The sequence below is a fragment of the Penicillium subrubescens genome, assembly GCF_028828155.1.
Source record: "Penicillium subrubescens strain IBT 31985 chromosome Unknown utg000006l_segment0_segment0, whole genome shotgun sequence".
NCBI classification, from domain to species: domain Eukaryota; kingdom Fungi; phylum Ascomycota; class Eurotiomycetes; order Eurotiales; family Aspergillaceae; genus Penicillium; species Penicillium subrubescens.
The window spans coordinates 522,062-547,682 of NW_026643156.1; the positions used below are offsets into that span (position 1 = coordinate 522,062).

Consider the following 25,621-nt stretch of genomic DNA (forward strand, 5'->3'; position numbering starts at 1 on the left):
ATCTTTGTTTCTGGATCATTCCTTGCTCAGTGTCGAAGTAATAACTAAACGAAGGGACCAACTAAAAATGTTGCGCACCGGATGGTGGCGTCTTTTTGATCTGGCTGTCGTCTTGTCCCTGGTACGGGCGCTTTGTTATCCTACAACTCAGTGCAAGGTCGCTGTATACATATTACTGAAGTTTTCTGTGGCCTTATTCAGTAGCGTTGCTGAATCGCGTATACACAAGCAGCTTTCTCTAGAGGTAAAACAATGTGATTAACGGGACCTGTGTAGATTTTAGGTGGTCGCGATTCCATGGAACTGGTGGCCTACTATACCTAATTTGGCGTCACAGCTGTTTAAGATTGGGGTCGGCTTCCCGTTTAGGAATTATGTCGTATCCCCCGCCAGGTAGATTTCTGGAACTATTTACTCACCAGAGGAAGTTTCCCTCTTCCCTGACCTCTCCCTTGTTCCATTTACATTCAGCTTCACCCTCCTCTAGTCCACCTCCAAAATAATTCCTCAAAATGGTAACCCACACGGCGCAACTGAAAAAGTCCTGGAAGAAGTTGCAATGGATCCTCCGATCGCTGCCTCCTAACCCTAGTGACTCATATTCCCTGGAATTTGGCGACAAAGATTACAATCCTTACATCCTTGATACGGAGTTGCTTCGCCTTGGGATCCTCGTTCATGATATGGATATCGAAACTGGAGCTATATCACCTCCTGCCAACACCTTTTTCCTTCCAAGGACCGACTTCCCAGAGATCTCCGATGCCTGCAAACAAGATTGGGATTCTTTGAATAAAGTTTGGCGGGAGGCTGTTTATGAGACGACTAAGCCGAATGATAAAACAAACGTCTTCAGTGACGAACCCGGGCTTTTTGCTCTGTACCTCGTATCTACTTTTGAGGAATACTCTTTTGAAGGGAATAAAGACCTTGTAAACCCGTTTCGTGATCTCAGTCCCTCTGAAGGAGGACAGCCAAGCCAATACGGATGGATCTATGATCTGTGAGCTTCACAATTCCACACTCGAACCCAAGGTGTTCTATCTAACCTTCTTGTATTAGTGAGGCTGAGGAAAGGCAGACCAATCCTCTCGAAAAAAAATTCAATGTTTTGGACATGGTGCCTTCAAGTTTGAAATACCTTTGCCGGTGGAAACTCGACCCTGGAGTGACAGTCACCCTGTTGAGTGATGGAGACGAGCTCCTCGTGGACCATGGAAGTCATGTATTGGCTTCTGGGGATGTTGGACAATGCGGCGATGATTCACGACCTTCCAGAGACGAAGTGACAATCTTGGTTCATACAATGTTGGAATCCATGTTGTGCGCGTGGACGCCAATCCACGATGCCGAACCATGTAGTTACAACCCTGAGTTCCCAGTGAGTCTGCCATTCTACACTAAAATGGTCTTAGGCAGCACTGACGAGAACAGACAATACTCTTCCTCGCGGATCGGTCAGGCAAATGCCGTATCCTCAGTGGATATTATGACGGGAAGCTCCATGTTGGTTTAACCCGACTTTTGGATTTCTCAGCATATGCCTTAGCGCCGCCTGCTGGCATGTCCTACCTAGAGAGTATCGACCAAGAAAAGTTTTACAGTATGATGAATATGCTGTTGAAATGGGCATGGCCGATTGCATTGGGTGGTTTGAATGAGGAAGAGGAGATCCCGGTGGTCATTGATCTTCCAACAAATGTTCAGCAGGACACGGAGGAGCCAAACGAGGAGGAGCCAGACGAAAATAATGACGACTGGGTGAAGGTCTGAGTAATGACTGACCGGGAATCGAATGTTTTCATCTCGGCGTCGGGGGTAAAGTAAACGCCATTGGATAAAGACTTATTGCTTTGATGTCACCTTGCTCAATAAAGTTGCTGCGCGAGACAGCTTGCAATCAAGCAGTTGCCATAGGCAAATAGAACAATGGAAACCATTTTCGCTTAAGTACAGGATTGGAATGCAACCAATCAGCACTGCAGCATTTTTTGAGGGCAACCCAGAGTTAGATAAATAATATGAATAGACGATCGTATCGATAGAAGACCGAAGGTCACAACTAATAAGTTCAATTACAGGCACGATCAACACAATGTAGAAACAAAGCAGTCAAAATATTTCCTCGCCATTTCCCTTCACATTTGTTTTGAAGGAGAAGCTTGAAAAGGTCTGGTACTAAGTGCTTTAGGTCGTCTAAGAATGAGGCCATCGGTCTCTCGCGTCAGGAGGTTGATGATCAGAAGGGAAAGGAGCAACTCGCGAGCGCGATCTTTACCTAACATGTCTCACGTCCCTTTTCAAGAGGTGGAAGCTTACAAAGGTGTCAACGGATAACATCTAGACCTAAAGACATCTAAGAAGACAGTAAAAAGGACATCCGAGGGCAGCTTATTTATACACTGCTCGAAAACGAAAAACCAATCACGGTATACAGGTAATACTACAAGGAATATAGGTTAATGATTAGGCTGCGATTCCACATGGGATCACTACCTCTTCCAGTTCCTTCCTAAAGGTTTAGACAGATGGTTAAACAGCAACACCCAACCCAATAATTCCAGACTTAACACTAGCTTCACAGGTTTTGCAAACGAGTGCATTAATTGTGATGACAGCCAGATATGAACACATCCTCTAAAAAATACACAAAAAGGAAAGAAAGATAGGCCAGCCGCACTTTAGAGAAATCTTGCACTTTGTGGACCAGGCCTGTAGACGAAAAGGAAAACAAAAAATAAGATACAAAGAAAAAAAGAGGCCCGAGCCCGGGAGCGATCCGGGCCTCGCGTAGTCAATTGCTTTGGGTGAACCCCTGGGGATGTTGTTAGTGACTTGATATGGGAGCAGCGAAGGGATAGTGGGACATACTAAACGCGAATCATACTGAAGAAGGCGTTAGAAACTGAGTAATCGGATGGCTCGAAGCGTCATTCCTCACCCACTCGACGACCCGGGCAGTTGTTGATGTGTGGTTCTGAACCCTTGGCTACAAGAATCAGAGCTGAGGTCGCAGAGCGCACAGTCCAGGACTATTCACAGCCCGAGGACGGAACGGGACAGCGGGCTGGAATTCCTCATCGGCATTCATAATCACCCCAATCATGGAATTACTTAACAACCCGGAAAAAGTTTATGAAAAACCATCCAAATGTAAAGCTATGCAAATGTCTGTATTTTCTATCATGACATTCAATGCCCAATCTCAGGCATGGGTATATACACACGCGTCCCACCTGACCGAGGCAGGGGGAATTATTCAATACAAAATGCTTGCAAGTATTAACACAAACCAAACCACGCAAAGACATTCAAATCGAGACACCCTATAGCTTGGCCTTCTCGTTGAATCGCGGAGCCTCGAGTGGGTCGTACACACCCAGACCAAGCGTATCGGAGGGAATAGCACCGGCATGCCCACCGAGCAGACCGCGTGTATCCAACAGGCTGGGGTTCAGCTCTTCAATCCGTGTAGCACCAATCAGACGCATGTTCATTTCCATTTCGTCTTTGAGCAGCTGCATAGCGCGGTTGACACCGTCAACGCCATATGCGGACATGGCGAACAAGAAGGGCCGACCGATACCAACACCCTTGGCGCCTAGGCAGAGCGCCTTTAGAATATCTGTGGCTCGGCGCACACCGCCGTCAACGTAGACTTCAATGCGCTTTTCCCAGCCGCGCTCGCGGAGAGCGGGCATAACTTCAGCAAGGACCTCGATACCGGAGCGGGCGGTCTCCAGTTGACGACCGCCGTGATTGGAGAGAACAACACCCTCAACACCGGCCTCGACGGCACGGAGAACATCCTCCACACATTGAACACCCTTCAGCACGATAGGCATCTTCGTGATACTCTTGAACCAGGGGATATCCTTCCACGATAGCGCGGGATCAATGAAAGAGGAAATAGCACGGGCAGCACCCTGGGACCGGTCGATTCCATCATCACCAGACTGCACGTTGGAACCGGGGTCACTGAACTTGGACCGCATGTCCTTCTCGCGACGACCCAATTGGGGAGCATCGACCGTGATGAAAAGACCCTTGCACCCGCGCGCTTCGGCGTGCTCGACAATCTTACGGGTGATCTCGCGGTCCTTGTTGACGTAAAGCTGGAGCCATTGCACCTGGTCGCCCTGCTTGGCGTCGACAATCTCGTCGAAGGAGCATGAGGCGAGGGTTGGGATCATCTGGATGACGTCGTGCTTGTGGGCGGCCTTGGTGAGCACGACTTCACCCTCGGGGTGGCCGAGCTTGCCAAGTGCGGTGGCGGTCACGTAGAAGGGGATGGAGCAGGGGGTTCCGAGCATGGTGGTGGAGATGTCAACATTCTCGACGTCGACGAGGACGCGGGGGCGGAACCAGATCTTGTGGAAAGCGTGGTGGTTTTCGCGCAATGTCTAAGACGGGTAATTAGTTAGTACGCCCATTGATCACGTTGGAATTGGTGGAGGAAGTCGAGATATGACATACAATTTCGTCGTCTGCTCCGCTGGAATAGTAGGCCCATGCCGTCTTCTTCATAACTTGCCGAGCGACAGCCTCAAAGTCCATGAGGTTGTAGCATGCGGCGAGCGAAGGCATCCGCTTGACACGCTCCAGACGATCGGCCTCCTCTGGGTCAAAGGCCTTCTCTTCTTGCTCCACGGTGCTCATATCGACCTCGCCGAGGTGCTTGGACTTGTCCAAGTACTTGTCGAGGGTATCTGGGGGGTGAATTGGGTCGAATTCCTCGGTCGCATCTTTGCCGGCATACTTGAGGATGATTTTTTGGCCGCCGGGGTGTTCTATATTGATCCGGTTAGAATATACGAAAGAATCGACGGTAGGGATACCAACCTGGCAGGAACTCGGTGACATCGTAAGCTTTTCCGTGGACAATGACCCAGCACGAGTCCTTGGAGTTGTGCTCGGCGACCGCGGCGCCGGTCAATCTTTGGCTCATATTGGCAGCGGAATGTATGTGTAAAGACAAGGTCTAATTCTATCGCATACAATGGTATGAGAATATGCGAACAAGACAAATGTGAGAGATGTCAAAAGGGCAGGGATGTTGGAAGAAAAAGGTGAAGTTGAAGACCTCGGGCTATTGGAGTCCGGGGGAGAGAAAGTTGCGGGGAGCTTCTCGGCCGATTCGGGTGGTTCTGATTCGCCGCAAATCCAACCATCAAGGAACAAGATTTGATCATCCCGATACAGGCTCTCGATCGAAATGGTCGGGCGAGAGAAATAGCCGTGGCGGGGTATCATCAGTATGCCGACCGCAATATCCGCGACATCTATCATGATCTTATATTCTCTTCAAACCACAGCAGATCACTCCGCGCGCTCTTGAATACTGACTATGAAACCTGAGGCCTATCAGCCTCGGCTTAATTCACCGCGGGCCAGTCACGTTACTGGCATTACAAGTCGGGCCACGGAGACTGTTGTCCCGAGCAGTTCGCGGATGGACTTTCGTTTCCGGATTCTGTGTTCAGGGGGAAACAGTCGTATATAAGGTCAGTCATCAGCAGATGCAAAATGGGTCTACTCATTCTACATTTCATTCCAAGTTGATCTGCATTTGATCGGAATGTGGTAGGCGCAAAGCGAAGGCCTGCCGAAGTTGTTTCTGCCTCAGGCAAAAAGCCGGAAACTACATGGCGTCATGTCGGCCTGAGGCAGGAAATATCTAGACATGCAAAACCGAATTAACTATCTTTTCAGATCTCAGAAGAGCACCATGTTAAGCTTTCCGGTATTCATTACCTCCAATCTGATAACGGCAACTCCAGCATCAACCTTGGCCGATCAAAATCTGAGCATCGGTATCGAACCATATGCCTTTTCAGTTCATCTATACTCAAGAAGTCAATCAAAGTACCTTTTCCGGCGTTGCCGGATGCTCCGAGTGTTATCGCCGCACTATTGATAATTAGGCATCCGCATCTCCGCCCCTCCGCTTCTTCAGCTTGGTCCAAAACGGGGGAATTTCTACAGTAGTTGTATAGAATGGAGCCCTGATATCATATGCCCGTCCGGTAAAGATCCGCAGCGGGTGTGGCGTTGTCGTAACCTATAATTTCAACTCGGCGTAGTGCTCAAGTATTTCCTTTCTTTCGGGGCTGAGATCCCTCTTTCGTGGCAAGGATAGCTCGTATAACAACAAATTTGTGGTATCCTTGGTCAATTTCACTGATTTTGCTACTGAACCGCGGGAATTGTTTCCACGGTCAATTCTCAATGATTTTTTTTCATTCAGTATCCCGACTTTGACCAGGATGACGTTGCTCGCATCACGAGGTGGGGCTCCGCATATCCAGGCTGCACGAACATCCATGTCATCTGCGCTGATATTTTCCGAGTATCTTTGTAATTATTATTCTCTTGCGATATTGTTTAATTGAACAACACCAAGTAATACTACATGTCTAGCGTTGTCACATGCGACATGATGCATGTCGATACACGTTGTTTAAGATATCCAAGATCTACAATATATATCGTCAACAGTATGGTCGCGCTCCGCATTACTATATTATTTTCGGTAAACTAGTAGTCGCTAATGACTTCTCTGGAAGGAGTCTCTCAATAGCGCAGGGTTAAACAATATCCCACGAGGACACGATGCCTGTAGCTTTCTGTAATATAGCGGAAATAACATTGCACTTTATCACAAGAATTCGAACTTCCACAGATCACTCTTGTAAGATTTTGTCCGATGTGGACCAGCTGCAAGATTCCAGAAAAATCCGAGCCGAAAAGTGGTTCCCGACATCATCGAGCGGGTCCGTATACAGTGTTGAAATGGCATACATATCTGATTTTTCAACAGAATTTTATTAGGCTACTGCATGGGATTATTGGGTCAAAAAAACCATAGGTGTGGGGGACAAAAAGTGTCTTGTCGGATTGTTACTCTCCTCGGCTGGTTCAAATTGTGGATGAAGACGCAATTCTGAATAAGTAAAGAATTATTCAATCGTGAGAGCGTAGCATTATGTATTCAAAATCCAGACACCACAAAACTTCAAGTCTACTTTGGTGTATTGCTTGTGTTGTACTACAACATTGACTCTAGGAAACAAGCAAATTCGAAGCAGAAGCCAAAACGAACCAAAACACGGAACTTTGAAACCGTCGCAATTATGTATCGTATTTTCTATCATTGGCTATCGACTGAAATCAATCAAGCTGATTCGATTTCAGTAATGCAGAAAGCAGGCCGGCGGAGCCCCTACTCCATGGAATCTCCACCGCGCATAACGCAAGATGAATGATCATAATGAAAATTGCCGAGTCGGACCCAACAGTGATGCGTGCGATAAGATCCATGGAGATGAAGACATGCCAAACTTCCCTCATTATGAAGCGTGAGATATGCACATATATTCGAAACGCGCGTAGAAAGCAAGAGAACAACCCAAAGGCAACTTGATAATTAATTGTGCACCATCCATCCATGTTGATACAGTCGCGCCCGAAGATCCAATAATGGGCCCTTACCTAAAGCCCCACTGATCCGCTGGGAGGGTCCGCTAGTTCGCGCACGGTGCATTCTTGCATCATCGCCCACAAACTGCCCGGTCGCTGCCCTCCTTCGGGTTTACGGTGACGGCTTCCCGAGTACTTTTTGCTGCCTGCGGTGCCGAATCGTCGGGGCTGGTATGCACCCTGCCCTTTCCGCTCATGCTCTGCGCCGTTGGGCGCACACTACTGCACGCACGGCAGGATTGTGGCTTGAGGGTTTATTTGGAAGCGGGGATGTCCGCTGATACTTGTATCTTTGGAAGCTTTTTTCATGATGTCGATGTCCCCGGGATAGGATACTTTGTGGCAGTAAGTCTTTAGTATGAATGTATTATACCGGTTGTTGGTACGTGTAGTGATAGTGGCCATATCACGCTTCTTTTCCGAGGTAGGGCAGAAATGATGGAACTACTCCAAGTTTTAACAGGTTGGAGTTGAAATAGTAGTGTGGTCCCCGCAATAAGAATCTGCATCAAATTCCGATTTCTCTTACCGTGGGTATGGTTGCGAAACGGTTATACTCGACCTTCTTGCTGGAGCTTCTCCGTTCATGCGTGATATCCCTACCGTTTACCTTGCCGTTATCAATAGCGTGGATAGAAAAACATATGTATGCTTTGACAGTATTTCAATTTCAAGTATTTTCTCTAACTACCCGTTCCAGGAAGTTGCAAAATATCTCCGTGCATGCACTATGTCTGGCTAGGCCACTGCACATCTCAACCTCAACCCCCTCCAGCGTCACAGCACGTCGACGACAAACGTAATTCGCACACCCACTCTCCCTCCACTTCACAACGTCCTTGCGAATCATGATTTTCAGCGAGGTTGACCCGACTATCCCGAAATGCATTAGTTTGGGTAGCTTTGATGTCATCAGGGACAACCAGACTCGCACTGTGCTGGGCGGGTCTGCAAGAAAATGCTTAACTGCTTATAATTGATGTATCCGACAGCTTGGCTCCACCGAGCGGAGCCCCCATTCGCCGGACCAGCAAGTGTGAAGGTTTGGGTGGAGCGGAGCCTGTATCGGTCGGCTGGCGGGTTCGGGAGCCACTTAATACTTCGCGGGAGTGTAAGGAGAGTCTGCACACGATGGACATGTTAGACACGGGGAAAGAATCTTACAGGGCCCCACGATTACATCTCGTTGCCACTTTTGTGTGTGGTGTGGAGGAGGTCGCTCGTTAAATAGAGCGCCCTTGCCCCGGGCCTACAACCTGTTTCGCTCCCCTTGCTCCATATTTTTTCATTAATTCCATTCTTCTTCTCCTCGATCTCCCCCTTCTTCGTTTCCCTTGATCGGATATCTACACGTGGGGGGTTTTCGAGTACATATCACCAGCATACTATTCATATATACTCCTGACACGCTGCCGTATACTTGCGACAACTACAACACATTTCCATCATGGCGCCCAAATTTGCTGGCATGTCCGGCAGGCCACTGTCCCTGACAGTGTCCACCATTGCAACAATGGGTTTCCTCCTATTCGGTTACGATCAAGGTGTAATGTCAGGTATCATTTCAGCCAACGCCTTCGACGACGTCTTCACAGCCGCCAAGGGTGACTCGACGATGCAAGCCCTCATCACCGCCGTCTACGAATTAGGTTGTCTATTTGGTGCGATGTTCGCTCTTTTTGCCGGTGACCGTCTCGGTCGTCGATGGATGGTCATTTCCGGCGCCGCTATCATGGTCATTGGCGTCGTTATCCAGGTCACTTCCTTCGTTGGCCATATCCCTCTGCTACAATTCATGTTCGGTCGTGTCATCACCGGTATTGGAAATGGCATGAACACTTCTACTATCCCTACTTACCAGGCTGAGTGCTCTCGTACTAGCAACCGTGGTCTGTTGATTTGTATCGAGGGTGGTATTATTGCTATTGGTACGGCGATTGCCTACTGGATTGACTTTGGTGCTTCGTACGGTCCCCCTGATCTGGTTTGGCGTTTCCCGATTGCGTTCCAGATTGTTTTCGGTTTTATTATTATTATCGGCATGTACTTCTTGCCCGACTCGCCTCGTTACCTTATCTCTAAGGGTAAGGTTCACGAGGGTGAGTATGTGCTTGCTGCTCTGGCTGGAAAGGAGATCGACGATCGTGAGACTCAGTTGCAGAAGCAGCTTGTCATTGAATCTATCGAAGCGTATGTCATTTCATCCCTGTTAACTTGAATATTTACTGACTCTTCTTCAGTGCTGGTGTCGCCGAGGGTGCTGGCTACTCCGACCTGCTCACTGGTGGCCGTACTCAGCACCTCCGCCGCATGCTCATCGGTTCTTCCTCGCAAATCGCCCAACAGCTGTCCGGCTGTAACGCCGTCATCTACTACCTCCCCGTCCTTCTAAAGCAATCCCTCGGTCAAACCGAATTCATGTCCATGCTCATCGGCGGTATCAACATGATCGTCTACGCCATCTTCGCCACATTCTCCTGGTTCTTCATCGAGAAGATCGGTCGTCGCAAGCTCTTCATCGGTGGTATGGCCGGCCAAATGGTCTCCATGATCATCGTCTTTGCCTGCCTTATCCCTGGCGGCACCGGCCCAGCCAAGGGCGCTGTCTTCGGTCTCTTCTTGTACATGGCCTTCTTCGGCGCTGCCATGCTTCCCCTGCCCTGGTTGTACCCAGCCGAGCTATCTCCCATCCGCACCCGAGCCAAGGCCAATGCCGTCTCGACTTGCTCTAACTGGTTGTTCAACTTTACCGTTGTCATGATTACCCCCGTCATGGTGGCCCACATTGGATGGGGCACGTATCTGTTCTTCGCTGCTATGAACGCCATCTTTATCCCGCCTATGTACTTCTTCTATCCTGAGACTGCTGGCCGTTCCTTGGAGGAGATTGATATTATCTTTGCCAAGGGCTATTGCGAGAAGATTAGCTATGTTAAGGCTTCGCATGAGCTGCCTAGTTTGACTGATGAGGAGATTGAGCAAAAGGCTATCGAGTATGGGTTTGCGGCTGCTAGCCCCGAGGATCCGGAGAAGGGTGGTGGTTCCCCTGCATCGGAGGAGGAGCAGCGTGAGAACCGTGAGAACCGTGAGAACCGTGCTTGAAAAGGATTACTCGTGTACATAAATATGATTTAACTTGAACGGTCTAGTCATGTGTTTGTTCTGTCTACTTATGATTTCTCATGCCAATCTGCCATTTTGGTCAGTTACAGGACGTTCCAGAGCTGAGCGCTACCTCTGCTTGGTTTGAGAATGCGTCGATGAAAAGTGCCGTGTTTGTCTACATATACCCTTTGGTTTCGTCTTTCAATGTCAAGCTGTACATTCTAAGATCATGTCTAAAATCTTCGAGGTGATCGAAATAACCCGCTTTCCTTGAATACACTTGGAATTTCTTGATCTGGTTCAATTGTGATCGAGAGCAGGACGTCTCGATAATCGTGTTCGAAGCCACTGTTGCTCTGAAAGAGTAGAGTATGATAAACTCAATAATCGGCGAGAGCGAGAAGTTCTTCAATGCAACCTTTTTCAATCAATGCTGCTGTAACTACCGATACTATCGCTACTGCCTACTATAATGTTGTTCTCGAAGCCTATGCATCGCTATCTTTAACTATTGCTATTATAGGCCTAGGTAGCCTAGGTTTTTCAGGAGTCTAACTTACGTCCTACGTAGGCACAAAAGTGTATAGGATTAATAATAGCCTTAATAAATATCTCCCTGCTTTAGAGTCCGGGGTAGTAGTATACGTCAAAAGCCTCGACACGCTGCCTAGAATTAAATTAGATGTAATTGTGGATTTTGCAGGTATAGGCACTACGACTGTGATGCTGTGACTGCTATAAAGCCCGGAGGACGAATTCTTCTTGTTAGGCTCGCAGCTAAAGAGATAACATTAAACACTTACGAGCTAGTAGCTCGAGAGGTTTCTCTTAAAGACTCTACAGGTTCGTTGTTTAATAAGGTAGCTAAGGTGCTTAGCTTGATTACCGATAGGAAGATTCAGCCACTTCTAGAAGAGATTCCCTTTTCGGATATTGCTAACGGACTAGATAGGCGTACTAAGGTCGCGCTGTGAGATTGTAGTTAATACGAGCGCGTCGTAACGAAGTTAGTCAAATTAAACCTAGCCTTCTCGCTCACGGAACAACCTAGTCAATCGATAATATCCGTCTAGATACAACCGGGTACTGTCAGAATTCTAATACTTAGAAATTATCTACGACTACCGGCGCTCTGTCGGCTTAGAATAACTTAATAAATAATATTACAAAATTTCCTACTCGCTTCTTGTTGTAGGCTTACAGGCAAACACTTCTTGCTTCTCGGATATCTAATCTCAATATCAAATTGAGTAGGGAAAAAGTATTAAATCCAAATTATTTTATAAGGCAAGAATATAAGAAGTTTAGAATTTCAACTGTTACGATACATGCCTGGGCCACACGAGGCTTGTGTAACCTCTACAAGGGTCTTCCTTGCAGGAGTTCGTACACGTACTGGCAGCGAAGCCCCAGTGAACCTCCACCGAAAGCTTGCCGGCTTACTAGGGTCCTGGTAGCCTGAGGCGCCAACATTTGTGAATAACCTCATGTAAGGTGTATCGTAACACACGTAATCCCTGATTTTTGACATTTCGAGTCGGACAGACTGCGGCCACATTCCTACAGCACCGTGCTGTCTTAGTCGTTGTTGGCTACCGTCGCTATCAAGGTCAACTAGTCAACCCTGCCCCGCTTAGAAAAGATCCGATACACGGTTGTTGCAAGGCAAAGCTGGGCTCGTATTTTTGGAGACTATGGCACGCACAGGGATCGGCAGCACGGCGCAAGACAAGGCATACCTCCGGCCATATTCATTTTAAGCTGATGAGCGGTCACTGGTCGAGTGATGGGCGAGACCCCTTCTCATTTTCCCGTTTCTTGTCCATCGAATTGCCAATTTAGCCGGCCAGGACCGAGTTTCTTCAGCTTTTAGGGTGCTGCTCGCCTTTCGTTCTCCTGTCTAAACTCATTAGTAAGCATGTAAGTTTCGTATGACCTAAGCTTGGACGGGGACGTGATTCGTTGGATCGTTGCGTCATCGGACGGACTGATGAGTGATCTTGCCGAGCTAAAGTTTAGCCTTCCGGGTTGCCTCCACGGGGCATCCTTCTTCCAGTCCCGGGTAGAATCACTCCATAGCTCACTAATCTCGAAACGGCTTGTCTACTGATTTTTAATTGTCTGGACGATCAGCCAGCGCTGGTCGGGTTCTAATACAGGCTATCTCATCTCCTGGCCGACAGGCTCTCGATTGAATGTGACCGTGACGATATCCGTCACATCATGGACCAACAATTACCAGTGCAGCTGCCAAGCGACCTGCCTCCCTTCAATTGGGATGAGTTCCATGAAAGCACATCCTCATCCGAACCTACTTACCCTTTGTTACACGAGTCCGCGACCTCTGATATCATCTCATTGCTCTCAGCTCGCTCCTATTTCCTGCCCAAGTCACATAACACTCAGAATGCTCAAAATAGTACGCCATCACCCAGTCATGGCGTCTTAGCTCTTGGGCTTGCATCACACTTAAACCCGACGAACACAAACCAAACACCCCTTCCTAAACCGACGGCACCGGCGCCACAAAAACGCCAGCGACGTGGATCCAGGAAGGCCGCACCGTCAGGGAAGAACCGCGGAGCTCCCCGAGACGATGGAGGTAGAAACGAAAGTCCTGAAGAGGTTCGTGGGCTATTGATCGACCTCCACGAAAGATGTAAGGGTACTGACCGGATCAACTACTTGTGACAGCGGAGGCGCATGCAAACTCGCCTGGCACAACGTGCATATCGTTCACGACAGCAAGCATCAGTGGAAAGCCTCAGGAATCGAATCTCCTTTCTGGAGACCTCGATAGAGAAAATGAGCTCTGCTATGCTGTCGCTCAGTGAGCAGCTGGTCCAGAGTGGTGTGCTTAGGTCACAGTCTGCTTTAACCACCAATTTACGTGATACGATGAAGACATTTCTTTCTTTGGCATCCGGGGCAAGCATCGACGAGGGGACGAGGACCCCGGCTGACTCCAATAGAGCAATTGACTTGCCGCCATCCCCACCACAACCTACCACCAAGCGCTTGTCTCTGGACGTCCCCCTTCACTTGTCCCTGGTGGACAGCGGCGTATATCATACTAAAAGTGATGTCCTACCGGTGGCCGTCAAGTCGCCTGGAACTTCGATTATAGACGTGACCGAATTCATTGAAAGGCTTCTCCTAGCAGCTCTTTATCAGGGACACCTGGCTCTAAGCAATCCGTCCTTCGGCATGGATCAACTCCAAAGGCCCTTTGGGCTCATTTTCACTATGATGAACCGTGACCGCCTGACATGTTACTTCAAAGCAGAAATATATGCTCAAGTAAACCGGAAGCCGTTGGACGGATGGGAGGAAGTCCCCTTTTTCAGATTGGGGCGCGCGGGAACCCATTATCCTGACGGGAGCGCAGGTGTCTTTGTCCCTCGTTTCCAGAGATGGGGCACTGTGGAGGACCCCTTATCACTGGTTACGGCAGATTTACGAAAGCAGCTAGAGGGGGATTGGTTTGACTTGCAAGATCTAGAGGGGTATCTTCGCGATAAGAATGTGCTCCTGGTCCTGTCAGGGGGTGAGCCAACAAGACGCTCGGAAGGGCAGATCAATATCAATGTCTCGCGTCTTATATCAGGTAAGTCTGCGCCTCTGTGCCTTGTTCGTAATGATCATTCTGACTTTGATAGCATTGATCCCCAGAGGAGTTTGCTTGGGTCGAACACCTGGGTTTCAACGTGGTGATGTGGAGGAGGCCCTGCATTTTTCAACAATTGTGTAAACTTGCTGAACTCATCAGTTTGAGCACCAATTACTTGGCGAAATATGTAAGATGTGTCTATACATACTACCGTACAATATCTGTGGTGATCTTGCCCTCCCGATTTGACATCTTGTTTGAAAGAATTCTTTCGAGGCCTCAAATTCAGGCATGTATTCACATTTGTACCTTTAGCGTATCTTCCTGTATGTATAACATTGCCACAGCGAAATGCGGAGTTGAAGAAGTAGATAGGGGATCTCGGATCCCCGATTATACATGCGATAAACTCCACCGACTACGGAGTTCAGGTGTCTTTATTGCACAGCAATCACACAGGTGCAAGGGTGGCTTTGAGGTCGGGCTTGCCTTAGTTGACGAGTTGACGCCCTCGAATAGTCGTAAATTTGGGTATATCGGGGATCAGTGGACCTAGTTCTCCAAACGTTGTTCGGCACAATCTGAGTCTAGGCCATAACAGGATGTGCGCCTTTAGAAAAAATGGGTCCCGCTGGGGTTGCGCTTGAGTTGCGTAGGTGGGCCGAAAGCAAACTTAAAACGGTTAGCTGGCGGTCGGGGCAAAGATGGAAGCCGGTGCGGGAACGCCTTCTAAGCAACCCGATGGTGGCAGTCCAATGACCCGACCATTAAGCTTTGCCTCAATCAATGGCCGTGTTTGATTCTACGCGGAATCGATGAACTCATGATTTCTAATCTGCGCCCCGGGAATAAGGTAGTACCGGAGATGTTCACTTCGTCTAACTTCACTGGAGTTCGTCCGTCAGAACGACAGAGGAGTGAAAGCGTGCTATATATTTAGCTCGCGTGCTTCTATTTTCGACATCACTTGTATTGTTGCTTTACCTACCAGGCACTCTACCACCACCAAAATATCTTTCACCGCGAAAATGGGTCAGAAGACAGTCCTCATCACAGGTTGCAGTGAAGGTGGAATAGGTGATGCTCTCGCGAAAACCTTCCACAAGAAGGGCCTTCGGGTTTTCGCCAGCGCTCGGAATACCGCCAAAGTCCAACATCTCAAGGACATGGGCCTCGAAATTGTACAGCTCGATGTCACCGACGAAGAGTCAATCAAAAAAGCAGTGTCAACCGTGAAGGCTGCGACCGGTGGATATTTGGACATCCTGGTCAACAACTCGGGCGCAGGCAGGTCTCACCCCTTCAAAGCAATTCTTCTCACAAATTGTCCCTAAGTACTAACGGTTTAACAGGTTATAGTATGCCTTTACTGGACTCGGATGTCTCAGTCGCCAAAAAGATGTTTGATGTCAACGTCTTTGCTGTCGGCACCGTGACTCAAGCATTTGCACCGCTTCTGATCGCCTCGAAAGGAACAATCATCAACATTGGGTCGGTGCTCGGCAAAATGCCATTCCCATGGTCAGGATATTACAACGCAAGCAAAGCTGCAGTTGCTATTATGACCGACCAGATGCGCCTCGAATTCTCTCCCTGGGGAGTCCGAGCAATCCTCGTCACTACAGGCGTCATTAGGACCAAGTTCTTTGACAACCTCCCGAGTGCGCCACGTCTACCCGAGAACTCGCTCTATTACCCTGCAAAGGATGTGATTGAGCCTGCATTGGCTGGAGCTGGGGTAGAGGAAAATGCTATGGATGTCAATTCCTATGCCGAAGTCGTGGTCAACAACGCACTCCGATCAAGCCCCAAGAAGCATCTTTGGTCAGGAGGTGGCGCTTTAATTACTTGGCTGGCTTCAACTTTTGGCTGGTCGACTGTATGGGTAGGCATTTCCCGGTTGATATATGAACTACTGGCCCAATTCAGCCTTGCTAACCTACAGGCAGGATATGTTGCTCCCGTCTGCTGCTCATTTGCCGGACATCACCAACAAGATCCACGTCGCGGAGAAGGCTGAACACGATCGGCAGAAGGCAAAATAATTACCGTCGCCCTACCTCGATTCGTTCAAAGCAGCACTTTTCGTCACAATCTTTATCGTTCTTTCTCATTACCAGCGTTCATTTTTGACGCTTGGCTCGAATTATACACTTCCACACATAGTCGGCCGTCACAGATCTTTTCCTTGCTTGAATTCTTTGGCGCTGTTTGTTTCTCTGATTGTCCCAGCATTCGTTTTGTTACAGCATTTTGAATGGGCTTGGGAGCCAAACAGAGCGCAAATAGGGCTGTGCCCAGTTTTAATCCAGGTTCATCCATCATTTGATTACGTATCAGGCCATGACCGCCAACTGCATAGAAGTAGATCTGTCTGCGTGTTGAAACTAAAATACAGCTTGAAGCAGCTTCAACATGTACATTCAACGATGCGGGGTTCTCGAGCTCCATCGGGGTTGCTGATAATTTCACACAGTGCAAAGTAAACCCAAATGCCACCATCGAGAACAGGACAATACTGTTATCGATCACGAGATTTGCACGGGCATGGTGTTGGGTAGTCGACCCGAGGGTTCTATCGTCTCTTCGCCCAAGAACGATGGAAACGGTAAATGGACTACTTGTAACAGTGGCATTGGATCATCTCAAAGTGTGACGGCGGTTTTCTCACTCAACGAGATGCCACGAGGCTGACGGGCCTGTAGTCCAAATCTTCTTTTCATACCAGACTCTAAATTTTGAGACTCGAGCTGGACAGCTCGCAATGTTGCTGCTCAATCTTGACCTGCAGACTCTGCAGCCTCATTTGTCGTAGGGCCGGGGGGCTTTCAAGAAAAATGAAAATGCCGTGATATGCAGAAGAGCTAAGGTAGTTCAATTTCATTAAGACCAAGGAAATGATTTATAGTGAAAGCTGAGGTAATCTAGCAGCAAATAGTGGCATCAAACCCTTCCTCCGAGTGATTGTGTTGACTAGCATCATCGCACGCGACCTATGCCCTCGGTCCTCGATATGTAGGCACCCCCTGCCGAGTCGCCAACACATATGATCCAACGATAGAAGTGATTTAATAATCAACAACTCAGTTATTCAAGAACAGCTCAAGCTCCTTTGCGTAGACCTCCGGCACCTGGAAGAGATGTCCGTGCCCTGCGTCAGGATAAAGATGCAGGTGGGCATTGGCGATCTTTTGCTGGAGCACGAAACTGTTTGAAGTGGGCGACATAATGTCCGTATGGCCGTTCGTCACAAGAACCGGGGCTTTGATGTCTGCCAAACGTTCAAAATTGCGAGTATCGGTGGTGAATTTGAAAATCGCAGCGAGCTGTGCCTGTGCCCCGGTCCCGGTAAGATACGCCTTCCGGAGTTCACCTTCGACGTTGCGCTCGTGGATCCGCTTCCACCAGGAATGGCCGAGGGCGAGGCTGGTCTCGGAGGGATAGAAGAAAAGGTTCATCATATCATCCTCCGTTGGTGGCTGGTCGTTATTTGCTCCAGCGCTTTCCAAGACCTCCCGGGGAGGCAAAGCTACACCTTCGCCGATTCCCGGCTGAGTGCCCGCCAGGACTAATTTGTTGACAATTTGAGAGTGTTCATATCCAATATACTGCACAATACCACCGCCCATGGAGAAGCCAATGAAATCGGCCTTTGGAATTTCAAGCGCAGCTAGAAGGTTGACAACGATCGCAGCCATCTCGGGAATGGAGTCTGGCACGGTTCCTTCGCTGTGTCCAATACCAGCACTGTCGTAGACAATCACTTCGCGGCTTTTGGCGATGCTGTTAAACAGAAGCGGATCGAGCGTATCCATGCTACCACGAAGATGGTTGACATAGACCAAAGGCAATGGACTGCTTGCCCCGAAGCGCCGGTAAGCGATTTTCAGTCCATTGACGGAGACAAAGGAAGTCGGAACGGTTTGAAGGGTCGTCATTGCAGCGGTTTGTTCAAAGAGGAGTTGAGAGCGAATCAGTTGCCTTGAGGATAGATAGATACTAACGAGGGATATCCTGAGGCAAGGGTATTTGTATGTTTTATCGGGCAGGTGTAAACCCGCCGGCAGCCCGATACTCTATGGCCATAACCTGATCATTGTCCTTGCTTGGTTGCCGCTGAATGGTTGTCGGGTCGGATAAGTGTGGTGAGCGTCCATGCTCACCAAATCGGACCACGAATGAGGCAACTCACACTCATCGTCGGGACTAAAGTTGATCGGCGATCCCGTCCCCAGGTTCGGAACCGGGTAGATGAGTGATTAAGAGCGACTCACCCGGTCGGGCAGTCGAATGATAACTCATCATTCCAGGCCACGGCGATGCGCCGAGGTCCCCACTCATGTCGGCAGTTCCGTGGAACCTAGTCAACCTGGCCGTGGAGTGTTGAGTTACTCCACTCCGCCTCCGGGTCATACGAATAAAATGCATTCCCCACCACAACACATCTCTGGAGGTGGCTAAACTCTTTTTGTTCTTCTTGCTGATCGCTTTCGGAATGCAATTGCAACAGCCATGGGCTAATCGTCTACTAATTACCCCTTGCTCCTGCCGGGACGAGGTTCATCCGACCTTTTTAGAATAGTAAGCGTATGAGAGTGGGTTTTATTTTTAAGAGTTCTCTAGTCGCTTGCTGCTTTGACGTTATTCTTCGAGAACAATTTTTCATTCAACCCAGTACTACGCACGAGTCATCTGTTCAGTACTGTCCTGTCTTCCTTCTCCTGCCAACTCTACCTGAGCTCCCGACATTGCAAAACTACCCGCCCCGATGAAAGCGGTCATCACAAATCGATTCTTGCCTAAACGTTTACTGAGTCTCGCTCTCGGTAGTCCGCTTGGGCAGGGTGCAAATGTCCAGGATGTCCCGATCCCAAGCATTACCGATAATGAGGTCTTGGTTAAGGTGCGTGCTGTCGCGCTGAATCCGATCGACTACAAGGACATTGATTCCTTTTCACCCCGCAACTCTGTTATTGGTTGTGACTATGCGGGGGAGGTGACTCGCGTCGGCAAGGAATCAGGGCAGCGCTGGAAGGTTGGAGACAGAATCGCTGGCTTTGTTCACGGTGGCTTATATTCCGATGTTGGCTCATTCGCAGAGTACCTTAAAGTCGATGGGGACTTGGCCTGGAAGGTGCCTGACCAAATGACCCTAAGCGAAGCCACCACCTACGGTCTTTCGGCAGCCACTGCGTTGCTGAGTCTTTCGTACCTTGACATCCCATGGGCGGATATTGAGAATGGACGAAGCGCTCAAGGTGACCAACAGACCATTCTCATCTATTCGGGGGCCTCGAACGTTGGTCTCTACGCTATTCAATTAGCCAAGAGAGCAGGATACAGGGTTGTGGCAACGGCTTCGCCACGTTCCTTTGACCTCGCAAAGCGTTATGGTGCAGATGAGGTATATGACTACCGGACCTCTGCATCCATTGGCGAAATCAAGGAGGCCTACCCAAACATCACGAAAGCTCTAGACTGCTTTTCCGAAGGCAATTCGACCACCTTCTGTGCTGATGTGTTGCGGGAGGGCAAAGTGGTCACACTGCTTGACCAAGGAAAGCCGAAGAAGGCAAACGTGACCTATACTTTCCTCATGGTTTACACCGTATTCGGTCGTAAGTTCCAGCTGTTGGCGCCCCTTGGCCCCGTGTTCCCGGTGATGTCGGCGGACCGCGAGCTCATCCGCAATTTTTATGGTAACTTGTCCACCTTGAGCCTTGACGTTGTCAGACCTCCACCCATCACAACGATCAAGGGCGGATTCAAAGAGATCTTTGAAAGTCTAGCGACACTTCGCAAGGGAGAAGGTCGCGGCACAAAGCTTGTCGTTGAGTTTCAGTGATTGACGAACATTCAATGGCCGCGACTTCCGATGCTGACGACCTGTACCTTTTCACTCCTGCCTTTACCCAACTTCATATTTATGAGCTGAGATTCCTGGGATATCACTATTTCAATTGCATGTTGAATCAATTATTGTTTAATTACAGCTATGCGAAAGAAAACTGGTTCTGCGTGGTCTAAGATGCGAGCTTTCCGCTGCGCAGGTCATCGGGTTGATTCTTACCCTGCTGACCTGATATATTTTTCTGGTAAACCTAGGTAGTATGCCCCGCGAGAATTTAAACTCTCGTTTCGCGTTACCTAAGGCGGTCTAAAAAGATGAAGAAATACATGTAGAGAGACATATAGAAAGACATATAGAAAGACATCGAGGAATATCACGTTCTCAATATGTGGGTCGTGTATAGTATTGAACCGAATAGCCGGTCAGGCACCCTTCGGACAGGATCGGTCAACCTCTTTGCCAGACCGTGGGTCAGACTAGAGACAAACTAAGACGTAAGTCCCGCAGGTGTAGGTAGAAGAAGAAAAAAGCTGGCCTATTTCCAAAGATATCTCCTTTGAGACTTAAAGGAGTTAGATCCCATCTGAGACTAGAAGAAGATATCCGTCGGAAAAAGCTAGCTGTCGGAAACCGGTCCCAGATATCCATGTTTCTAAGGGCTTTAGAATCACAGATATCACTATCTGTGACCTAGATGTATACGCTTTTAAACCATGGGAAGACAACTGAGGTCGCTGCATGCATCCGCGTCATAGATGGTGACTTGGAGATATTGCATCTGCGAAAGTGCTGTTAGATTGAGCCGTGTCAGTGAATAGAAGGTTACAGGAAACACGAAGAATATCTGCAATTGGGTTCCGATGTATAGAAGCTGGATTAGTTCCGAAGTAGTGACTGTCCCTATTTCATGCAGTAACCTCAAATGTCTTTTTTTAGTTTAAAATGCATACATCCAGGATATGTGGAATCGGTTTCTAGAGTATAAAGGCCAGCATGTCTCCGCAGATATTTCTTTTCCCGTGCAACGTTAATCGTAGGAGCCTGGCACTGTCGCATCAAATAGGAACGATCACTACTTAACAGTGTCGGGCCCCTACGACGACATTGCCAATAGCCACCAAGTCAATAGGAGTTATTCGTCTCCTACCTAAGCGAGTATGTCCCAGATCAATCAAAGTTATTTCTCATCTGCAACATATGAATCGTCTGCCAGTTAAAAGCCCACAGTCTAGCAAAGATATTAAATAATCATTTCCGAAGATTGCCGGTCCCAAGACATGTGGCTTTGCGGATCAACACGGTGTACGGCGCATATATTCATACCTTCATGTCTTTCTATACGTCTTCCTACATATCTTTATATGTTTCTCTATGTATTTCTCTCTATATTTCTGTATGTCCTTCTACGTGTCTTTCTTCACGTCTTTCTTCACGTCTTTCACGTCTTTCTTCACGTCTTTCTTCACGTCTTTCTTCACGTCTTTCTTCACGTCTTTCTTCACGTCTTTCTTCACGTCTTTCTACATTTCCTATTCGGTAGCCGGAATTTTGGTCTAGTTTGAGTGTAAGTTAGTGATAAAGTCTAGTAGAGCATCATCTATAAGTTTCCCGATAGGCAAGCCTAGAGCCTTAGAAGCAGTGCCTCGGGTAATCGGAGTCCGATTGCTAGACAAAGTCAAATCCTAAAAGAGTTGTGACGAATCCTAAAAGACTAGCAAACATAGAGTACTAGTCGGTCTTAGCTGGATCCCTAGCCTACCATACCTGATATGGCGGCACCGCTGTCCAAGATTGGTATCGGCTCCCCGAATAGGAATTATTTCAGATCTCCCAGAGGTCCAATCATTCTAAAGCAAGAAATTTACTAGGAGAAATATTCTTCTCCTTATTTTGTCTCGCCCTGTGTCTCATTCACATTCTTCCTCCACTCTTGTCTAATTCAAGTTGAAACGAATTAGAAACACGGAAACTGACACAGCGCAACTTAAAAGAAGTTGCAACAAGTTCAAAAGCATTCTCCGACTACTCCAAGAGAACTCACGCTCAAAAAATTATAATCCCCACATCTCGGACACACAGTTTAATCGTCTCAAAATCGACGTACATCAACTGGACATTGAAACTGGAGCGACATCCCCTCCTATCAAATCCTGTTTCCTCCCGAGAACTGATTTCCTCGAAATCTCCGATGCCTGTAAACGAGATCTCTCTTTGAATCGGGCTTGGATGGGTGTATTTCAACAGGAAGCGGACGCAAAAGATGGAAAGGAGTCCCCAGGGCGCGTATACAACGGGTTCCCAATTTCCTTCTACGTCACATTTGACTTGTATTCTTTTGACGGGAGGGAAGACTTTCGGAAACAATTTCGATGGCTTCATCCCCCGGAAAGCAAGTACGGCTGGGTTCGTGACGAGTAAGTTCTTGAGTTCTTACCAGTTACCGGCGTCCAAGGTCTTCCATCTAACTCTACTCTGCTAAGTTGCCCCGGCTGTAAGACCCAGGGAAGACGCAAAGACCATCGTTTCAAAAAGGACTTGGAATTTTTGGATACGCTACCCTATTATCTACGCCCTTACGCACAGAGAAGATTCGACACTAAGGTAGCCCAGTTTAAAGGTGGAGACGAACTACTTGCGGACAATTGGTGTCATGATTGGGTAAGGGCCTCTGTTCTGGAATGCATCGATGATTCACGGCCCTCAAAATATGAAGTGATAGCCCTAGTTTATACCATGTTAGAATCCATGATACGCGCGAAGACCTTAATTCAGGACGGTGAACAACGCGATTACATCCCACTCTTTCAGGTAAGTCCGACATTCTATCAATATATTAGCCTTATACAGTACTTACAGTGGATGAAAGACATTACTCTTGTCTGTGATTTTTCAGGACTCTGTCGTGTCCTTACTGGATATTACGATGGCAAGCTCCATCTCGGTTTTACTCGAATTTTGGATTTCTCAGAGTACCACCTAGTACCACCAGCTGGCATACCATATCTTGAGAACATTGATCAAGAAAAGTTCTACCGAATGATGAATGTCCTATTGAAATGGGCATGGCCAATTGCAATGATTACTAAGAATGAGAACGGAAACATTCCACCAGTGATCGTGCATCATCCCGAGATGGAGGAGACCGATGGAGGTGATAACGATTGGGTGAAGGTTTAGGCATGAAAACCACGAAGGAAATGATCCATCTCAGCCAAATGCATGAATTGCAAAGGAAGAACCTTGCTGCTTTGCTACCATCTTACTTAATTATCGCTGTTGGGATAATTTCAATATAGAACTCTCGGACCCACCGTAACCTAACCTGGGTACCTATAACTTCCATCACAATTACAGAAGCTTCATATATTAACTTATTCGGCGTATCCATCCGACGTATATAGTAGATTCCAAGACCTCAGCACTATCTAGTAGTACTTGTTCATTGTGAGGTAATGGACTTGCAACGAATGTACTTGATGCTTCAAAAGGTTATGTGTAAAATATAAAATTAGGTGCAATAATAGAAGACTTATTCAAGATATGCTCAGCGTTAGGATTCAAGTGTTGCAACGGTCAGTCCACCGGTACTAGGCTGCCCCGGGGATTCAAGTCACTCGATAACACGGAACCAGACTACTCACAGTCAAATACTATGCCATCATATAGGTAGGAATTAACCAAAAGAGTAGCTCACTTAAGAGTTGAGAGACTCCTGCGTACAAAAACTAAACGAGATATGCATCCAAAGTAAAACAACCCCAAAAAGGTACTCGCTATGCACGCTCCAACTATAAACCCAAACACCCCCATCACAAATCAAATCTCAATAACCTGCGGCGGATTCGCGAGTCGCCCACTACTCCGATACATACAAGCCGCATTAACCATCCACCCACCCCCATGCGTCTCCCCACCCCAAACCCTCGACCAAACAACCCCCATCAACCCAAAAAACACCACCCTCGCCGCATCAGCCCACCCCGACAAATCAAACAGATCCCTCAAAAAGCCCGCCAACGACACAAACCGCGTATACTTCGCCCTCGGCCGTCTAGACGCACACAACCTCTCCCACGCAAGCTGTGCCTCGTCCCAGAAGATCGGCTCGCGGCCGGCAGAGTTGTGGATGTGGCCGAAGACGTGGACGGCGGGTCGGACGCGCCAGGCTTCGGCTAGTAGGTTGGGACAGCCTGTTGAGTAGACGGGGGACATGTCGAGGTGGGCTTGTGGGGGGTGTGGGTGATGAGTATGTCTGTTTCGAGGGGGATGGTGCGGGACCAGGCGTCGTGGTGTGGCGGGTATGTGAAGGCATGTTCGGGGCCGAGGGCCATGAGGGCTGGGATTTGGGGGGCGCCGTAGATGGTTAGTTCGCGGGGGCGGGAGGTTGTGAGTGGTGTTGTCGAGGATGTAGATGAAGTAGTGGATGGTGAGTCGGTGGCACCGGGGAAAGAGAGCGTCACGGCCGAGTGCTGGAGGTAATGGATATCGCCCCAGTCGATACGTGAAGGAGCGGTGATCTCTTCAAGAGAATGGATCGACGCGGTCGATGCGGAGACCGCGGCGAACGAAGAAGCCGAGGACTGTTCATCGCGGTCTTCCTCGCAGCGTGAGCGGACGTCAAAGTAGCTATCGTGGTTCCCGCAGATGACGACTTTCTGGGGATGCGGCAGCGAGCGTAGCCAGTCGACTGCGGCTTGGATTTCGCGGACGGAGCCGTCGTTGGCGAGGTCGCCGGCGTGGATTAGGAGATCGCCATCTGGGACGTCGGGCCACTCGAGGGTGTGGCTGTCGGAGATACAGACGACGCGGACGGGCTTTGCGTGTGGAGGTGGGAGTCGGGGTGGACCTCGGAGGTGTAGGAGGAGTTGGTGGAGTGGGTAGACGAGGGCGACGAGAGGGGAGGAGATGAAGTAGTCTGGAAGTGGACGGCGGTGATAAGGGTTGGACATGGTGGAGAGAGAGATAGACCCCGTAGGGGGGAGGAGATCGTGATGGGATGAGCTGTGGTTGGTGAGATTGAATCGTAGTGTAGCAGTAGGATAGCTGTCTAGATGTTTTAGATGTTTAGCTTGTTTGATTGTTTTGGAGCGGGGAGGATCAGAGAAAAGTGACATCAGTAGACAAGTTTAGATAGTATTAGGGAATAGTTACACTGCTAATAGATCAATAGTATATAGTATATTTATTGTTATTACTGATATAACACTCTCTATTAATCCATCACCTCTATCCTGACTATAAGCGCCATCACATTTGCATTTGGTTGGCGCCATCCACCAGCCACGTCCCTTTTTCCCTGCTGGGCACCACAATCGTGATCTATTAAGTAGAGTCCCTCGATCAGCCTGATTCAGATTCGAGATTTAAACCCTACAAATTACAAACTATTATCTCGATCTGATCTGACATCTCTTGTTTATTGTTTATCCCGTTTACTCATCCCGGATCCCTCTCTCTTTACTCTGGATGCGTCGTTTCGCCACATCCGTCGCATGCACACCAACTTCTTCAACCAACTGGGCGCTGCTTGCGGAATCTCTCCTCTTCAACCCAACTTCCTCCTCTCTTCCCCCAAC

General features: G+C 48.5%; 9 protein-coding genes across 9 annotated transcripts; 6 read left to right on the forward strand and 3 right to left on the reverse strand.

The window, feature by feature from the left end:
- Positions 1-512: 512 nt before the first annotated feature.
- Positions 513-1,773, forward strand: N7473_008733 (uncharacterized protein; the record flags this gene model as incomplete). Its single annotated transcript, XM_057154673.1, has 3 exons — positions 513-1,003; positions 1,063-1,381; positions 1,435-1,773. 3 exons carry the CDS (start codon positions 513-515, stop codon positions 1,771-1,773), a joined length of 1,149 nt encoding a protein of 382 aa, XP_057005803.1.
- Positions 1,774-3,326: 1,553 nt separating this feature from the next.
- On the reverse strand, positions 3,327-4,948 carry N7473_008734 (L-lactate dehydrogenase (cytochrome); the record flags this gene model as incomplete). Its single annotated transcript, XM_057154674.1, has 3 exons — positions 3,327-4,403; positions 4,477-4,790; positions 4,843-4,948. The coding sequence occupies 3 exons, from the start codon at positions 4,946-4,948 to the stop codon at positions 3,327-3,329; spliced, it is 1,497 nt and encodes a 498-aa protein (XP_057005804.1).
- A 3,978-nt stretch (positions 4,949-8,926) lies between these two features.
- Positions 8,927-10,581, forward strand: N7473_008735 (putative MFS monosaccharide transporter; the record flags this gene model as incomplete). Its single annotated transcript, XM_057154675.1, has 2 exons — positions 8,927-9,669; positions 9,720-10,581. 2 exons carry the CDS (start codon positions 8,927-8,929, stop codon positions 10,579-10,581), a joined length of 1,605 nt encoding a protein of 534 aa, XP_057005805.1.
- Positions 10,582-12,807: 2,226 nt separating this feature from the next.
- N7473_008736 (bZIP transcription factor) lies at positions 12,808-14,335 on the forward strand (the record flags this gene model as incomplete). Its single annotated transcript, XM_057154676.1, has 3 exons — positions 12,808-13,209; positions 13,279-14,191; positions 14,244-14,335. The coding sequence occupies 3 exons, from the start codon at positions 12,808-12,810 to the stop codon at positions 14,333-14,335; spliced, it is 1,407 nt and encodes a 468-aa protein (XP_057005806.1).
- An 887-nt stretch (positions 14,336-15,222) lies between these two features.
- N7473_008737 (SDR family oxidoreductase) lies at positions 15,223-16,480 on the forward strand (the record flags this gene model as incomplete). The annotated part of the gene is made up of 3 exons (XM_057154677.1): positions 15,223-15,481; positions 15,547-16,079; positions 16,144-16,480. The coding sequence occupies 3 exons, from the start codon at positions 15,223-15,225 to the stop codon at positions 16,237-16,239; spliced, it is 888 nt and encodes a 295-aa protein (XP_057005807.1). The 3' UTR covers positions 16,240-16,480.
- Positions 16,481-17,277: 797 nt separating this feature from the next.
- N7473_008738 (alpha/beta fold hydrolase) lies at positions 17,278-18,132 on the reverse strand (the record flags this gene model as incomplete). The annotated part of the gene is made up of 1 exon (XM_057154678.1): positions 17,278-18,132. One exon carries the CDS (start codon positions 18,130-18,132, stop codon positions 17,278-17,280), a length of 855 nt encoding a protein of 284 aa, XP_057005808.1.
- Positions 18,133-18,962: 830 nt separating this feature from the next.
- N7473_008739 (zinc-binding alcohol dehydrogenase family protein) lies at positions 18,963-20,039 on the forward strand (the record flags this gene model as incomplete). Its single annotated transcript, XM_057154679.1, has 1 exon — positions 18,963-20,039. One exon carries the CDS (start codon positions 18,963-18,965, stop codon positions 20,037-20,039), a length of 1,077 nt encoding a protein of 358 aa, XP_057005809.1.
- Positions 20,040-22,778: 2,739 nt separating this feature from the next.
- Positions 22,779-23,222, forward strand: N7473_008740 (uncharacterized protein; the record flags this gene model as incomplete). Its single annotated transcript, XM_057154680.1, has 2 exons — positions 22,779-22,853; positions 22,902-23,222. The coding sequence occupies 2 exons, from the start codon at positions 22,779-22,781 to the stop codon at positions 23,220-23,222; spliced, it is 396 nt and encodes a 131-aa protein (XP_057005810.1).
- A 995-nt stretch (positions 23,223-24,217) lies between these two features.
- Positions 24,218-25,159, reverse strand: N7473_008741 (uncharacterized protein; the record flags this gene model as incomplete). Its single annotated transcript, XM_057154681.1, has 1 exon — positions 24,218-25,159. The coding sequence occupies one exon, from the start codon at positions 25,157-25,159 to the stop codon at positions 24,218-24,220; it is 942 nt and encodes a 313-aa protein (XP_057005811.1).
- Between the last annotated feature and the right edge of the window lie 462 nt (positions 25,160-25,621).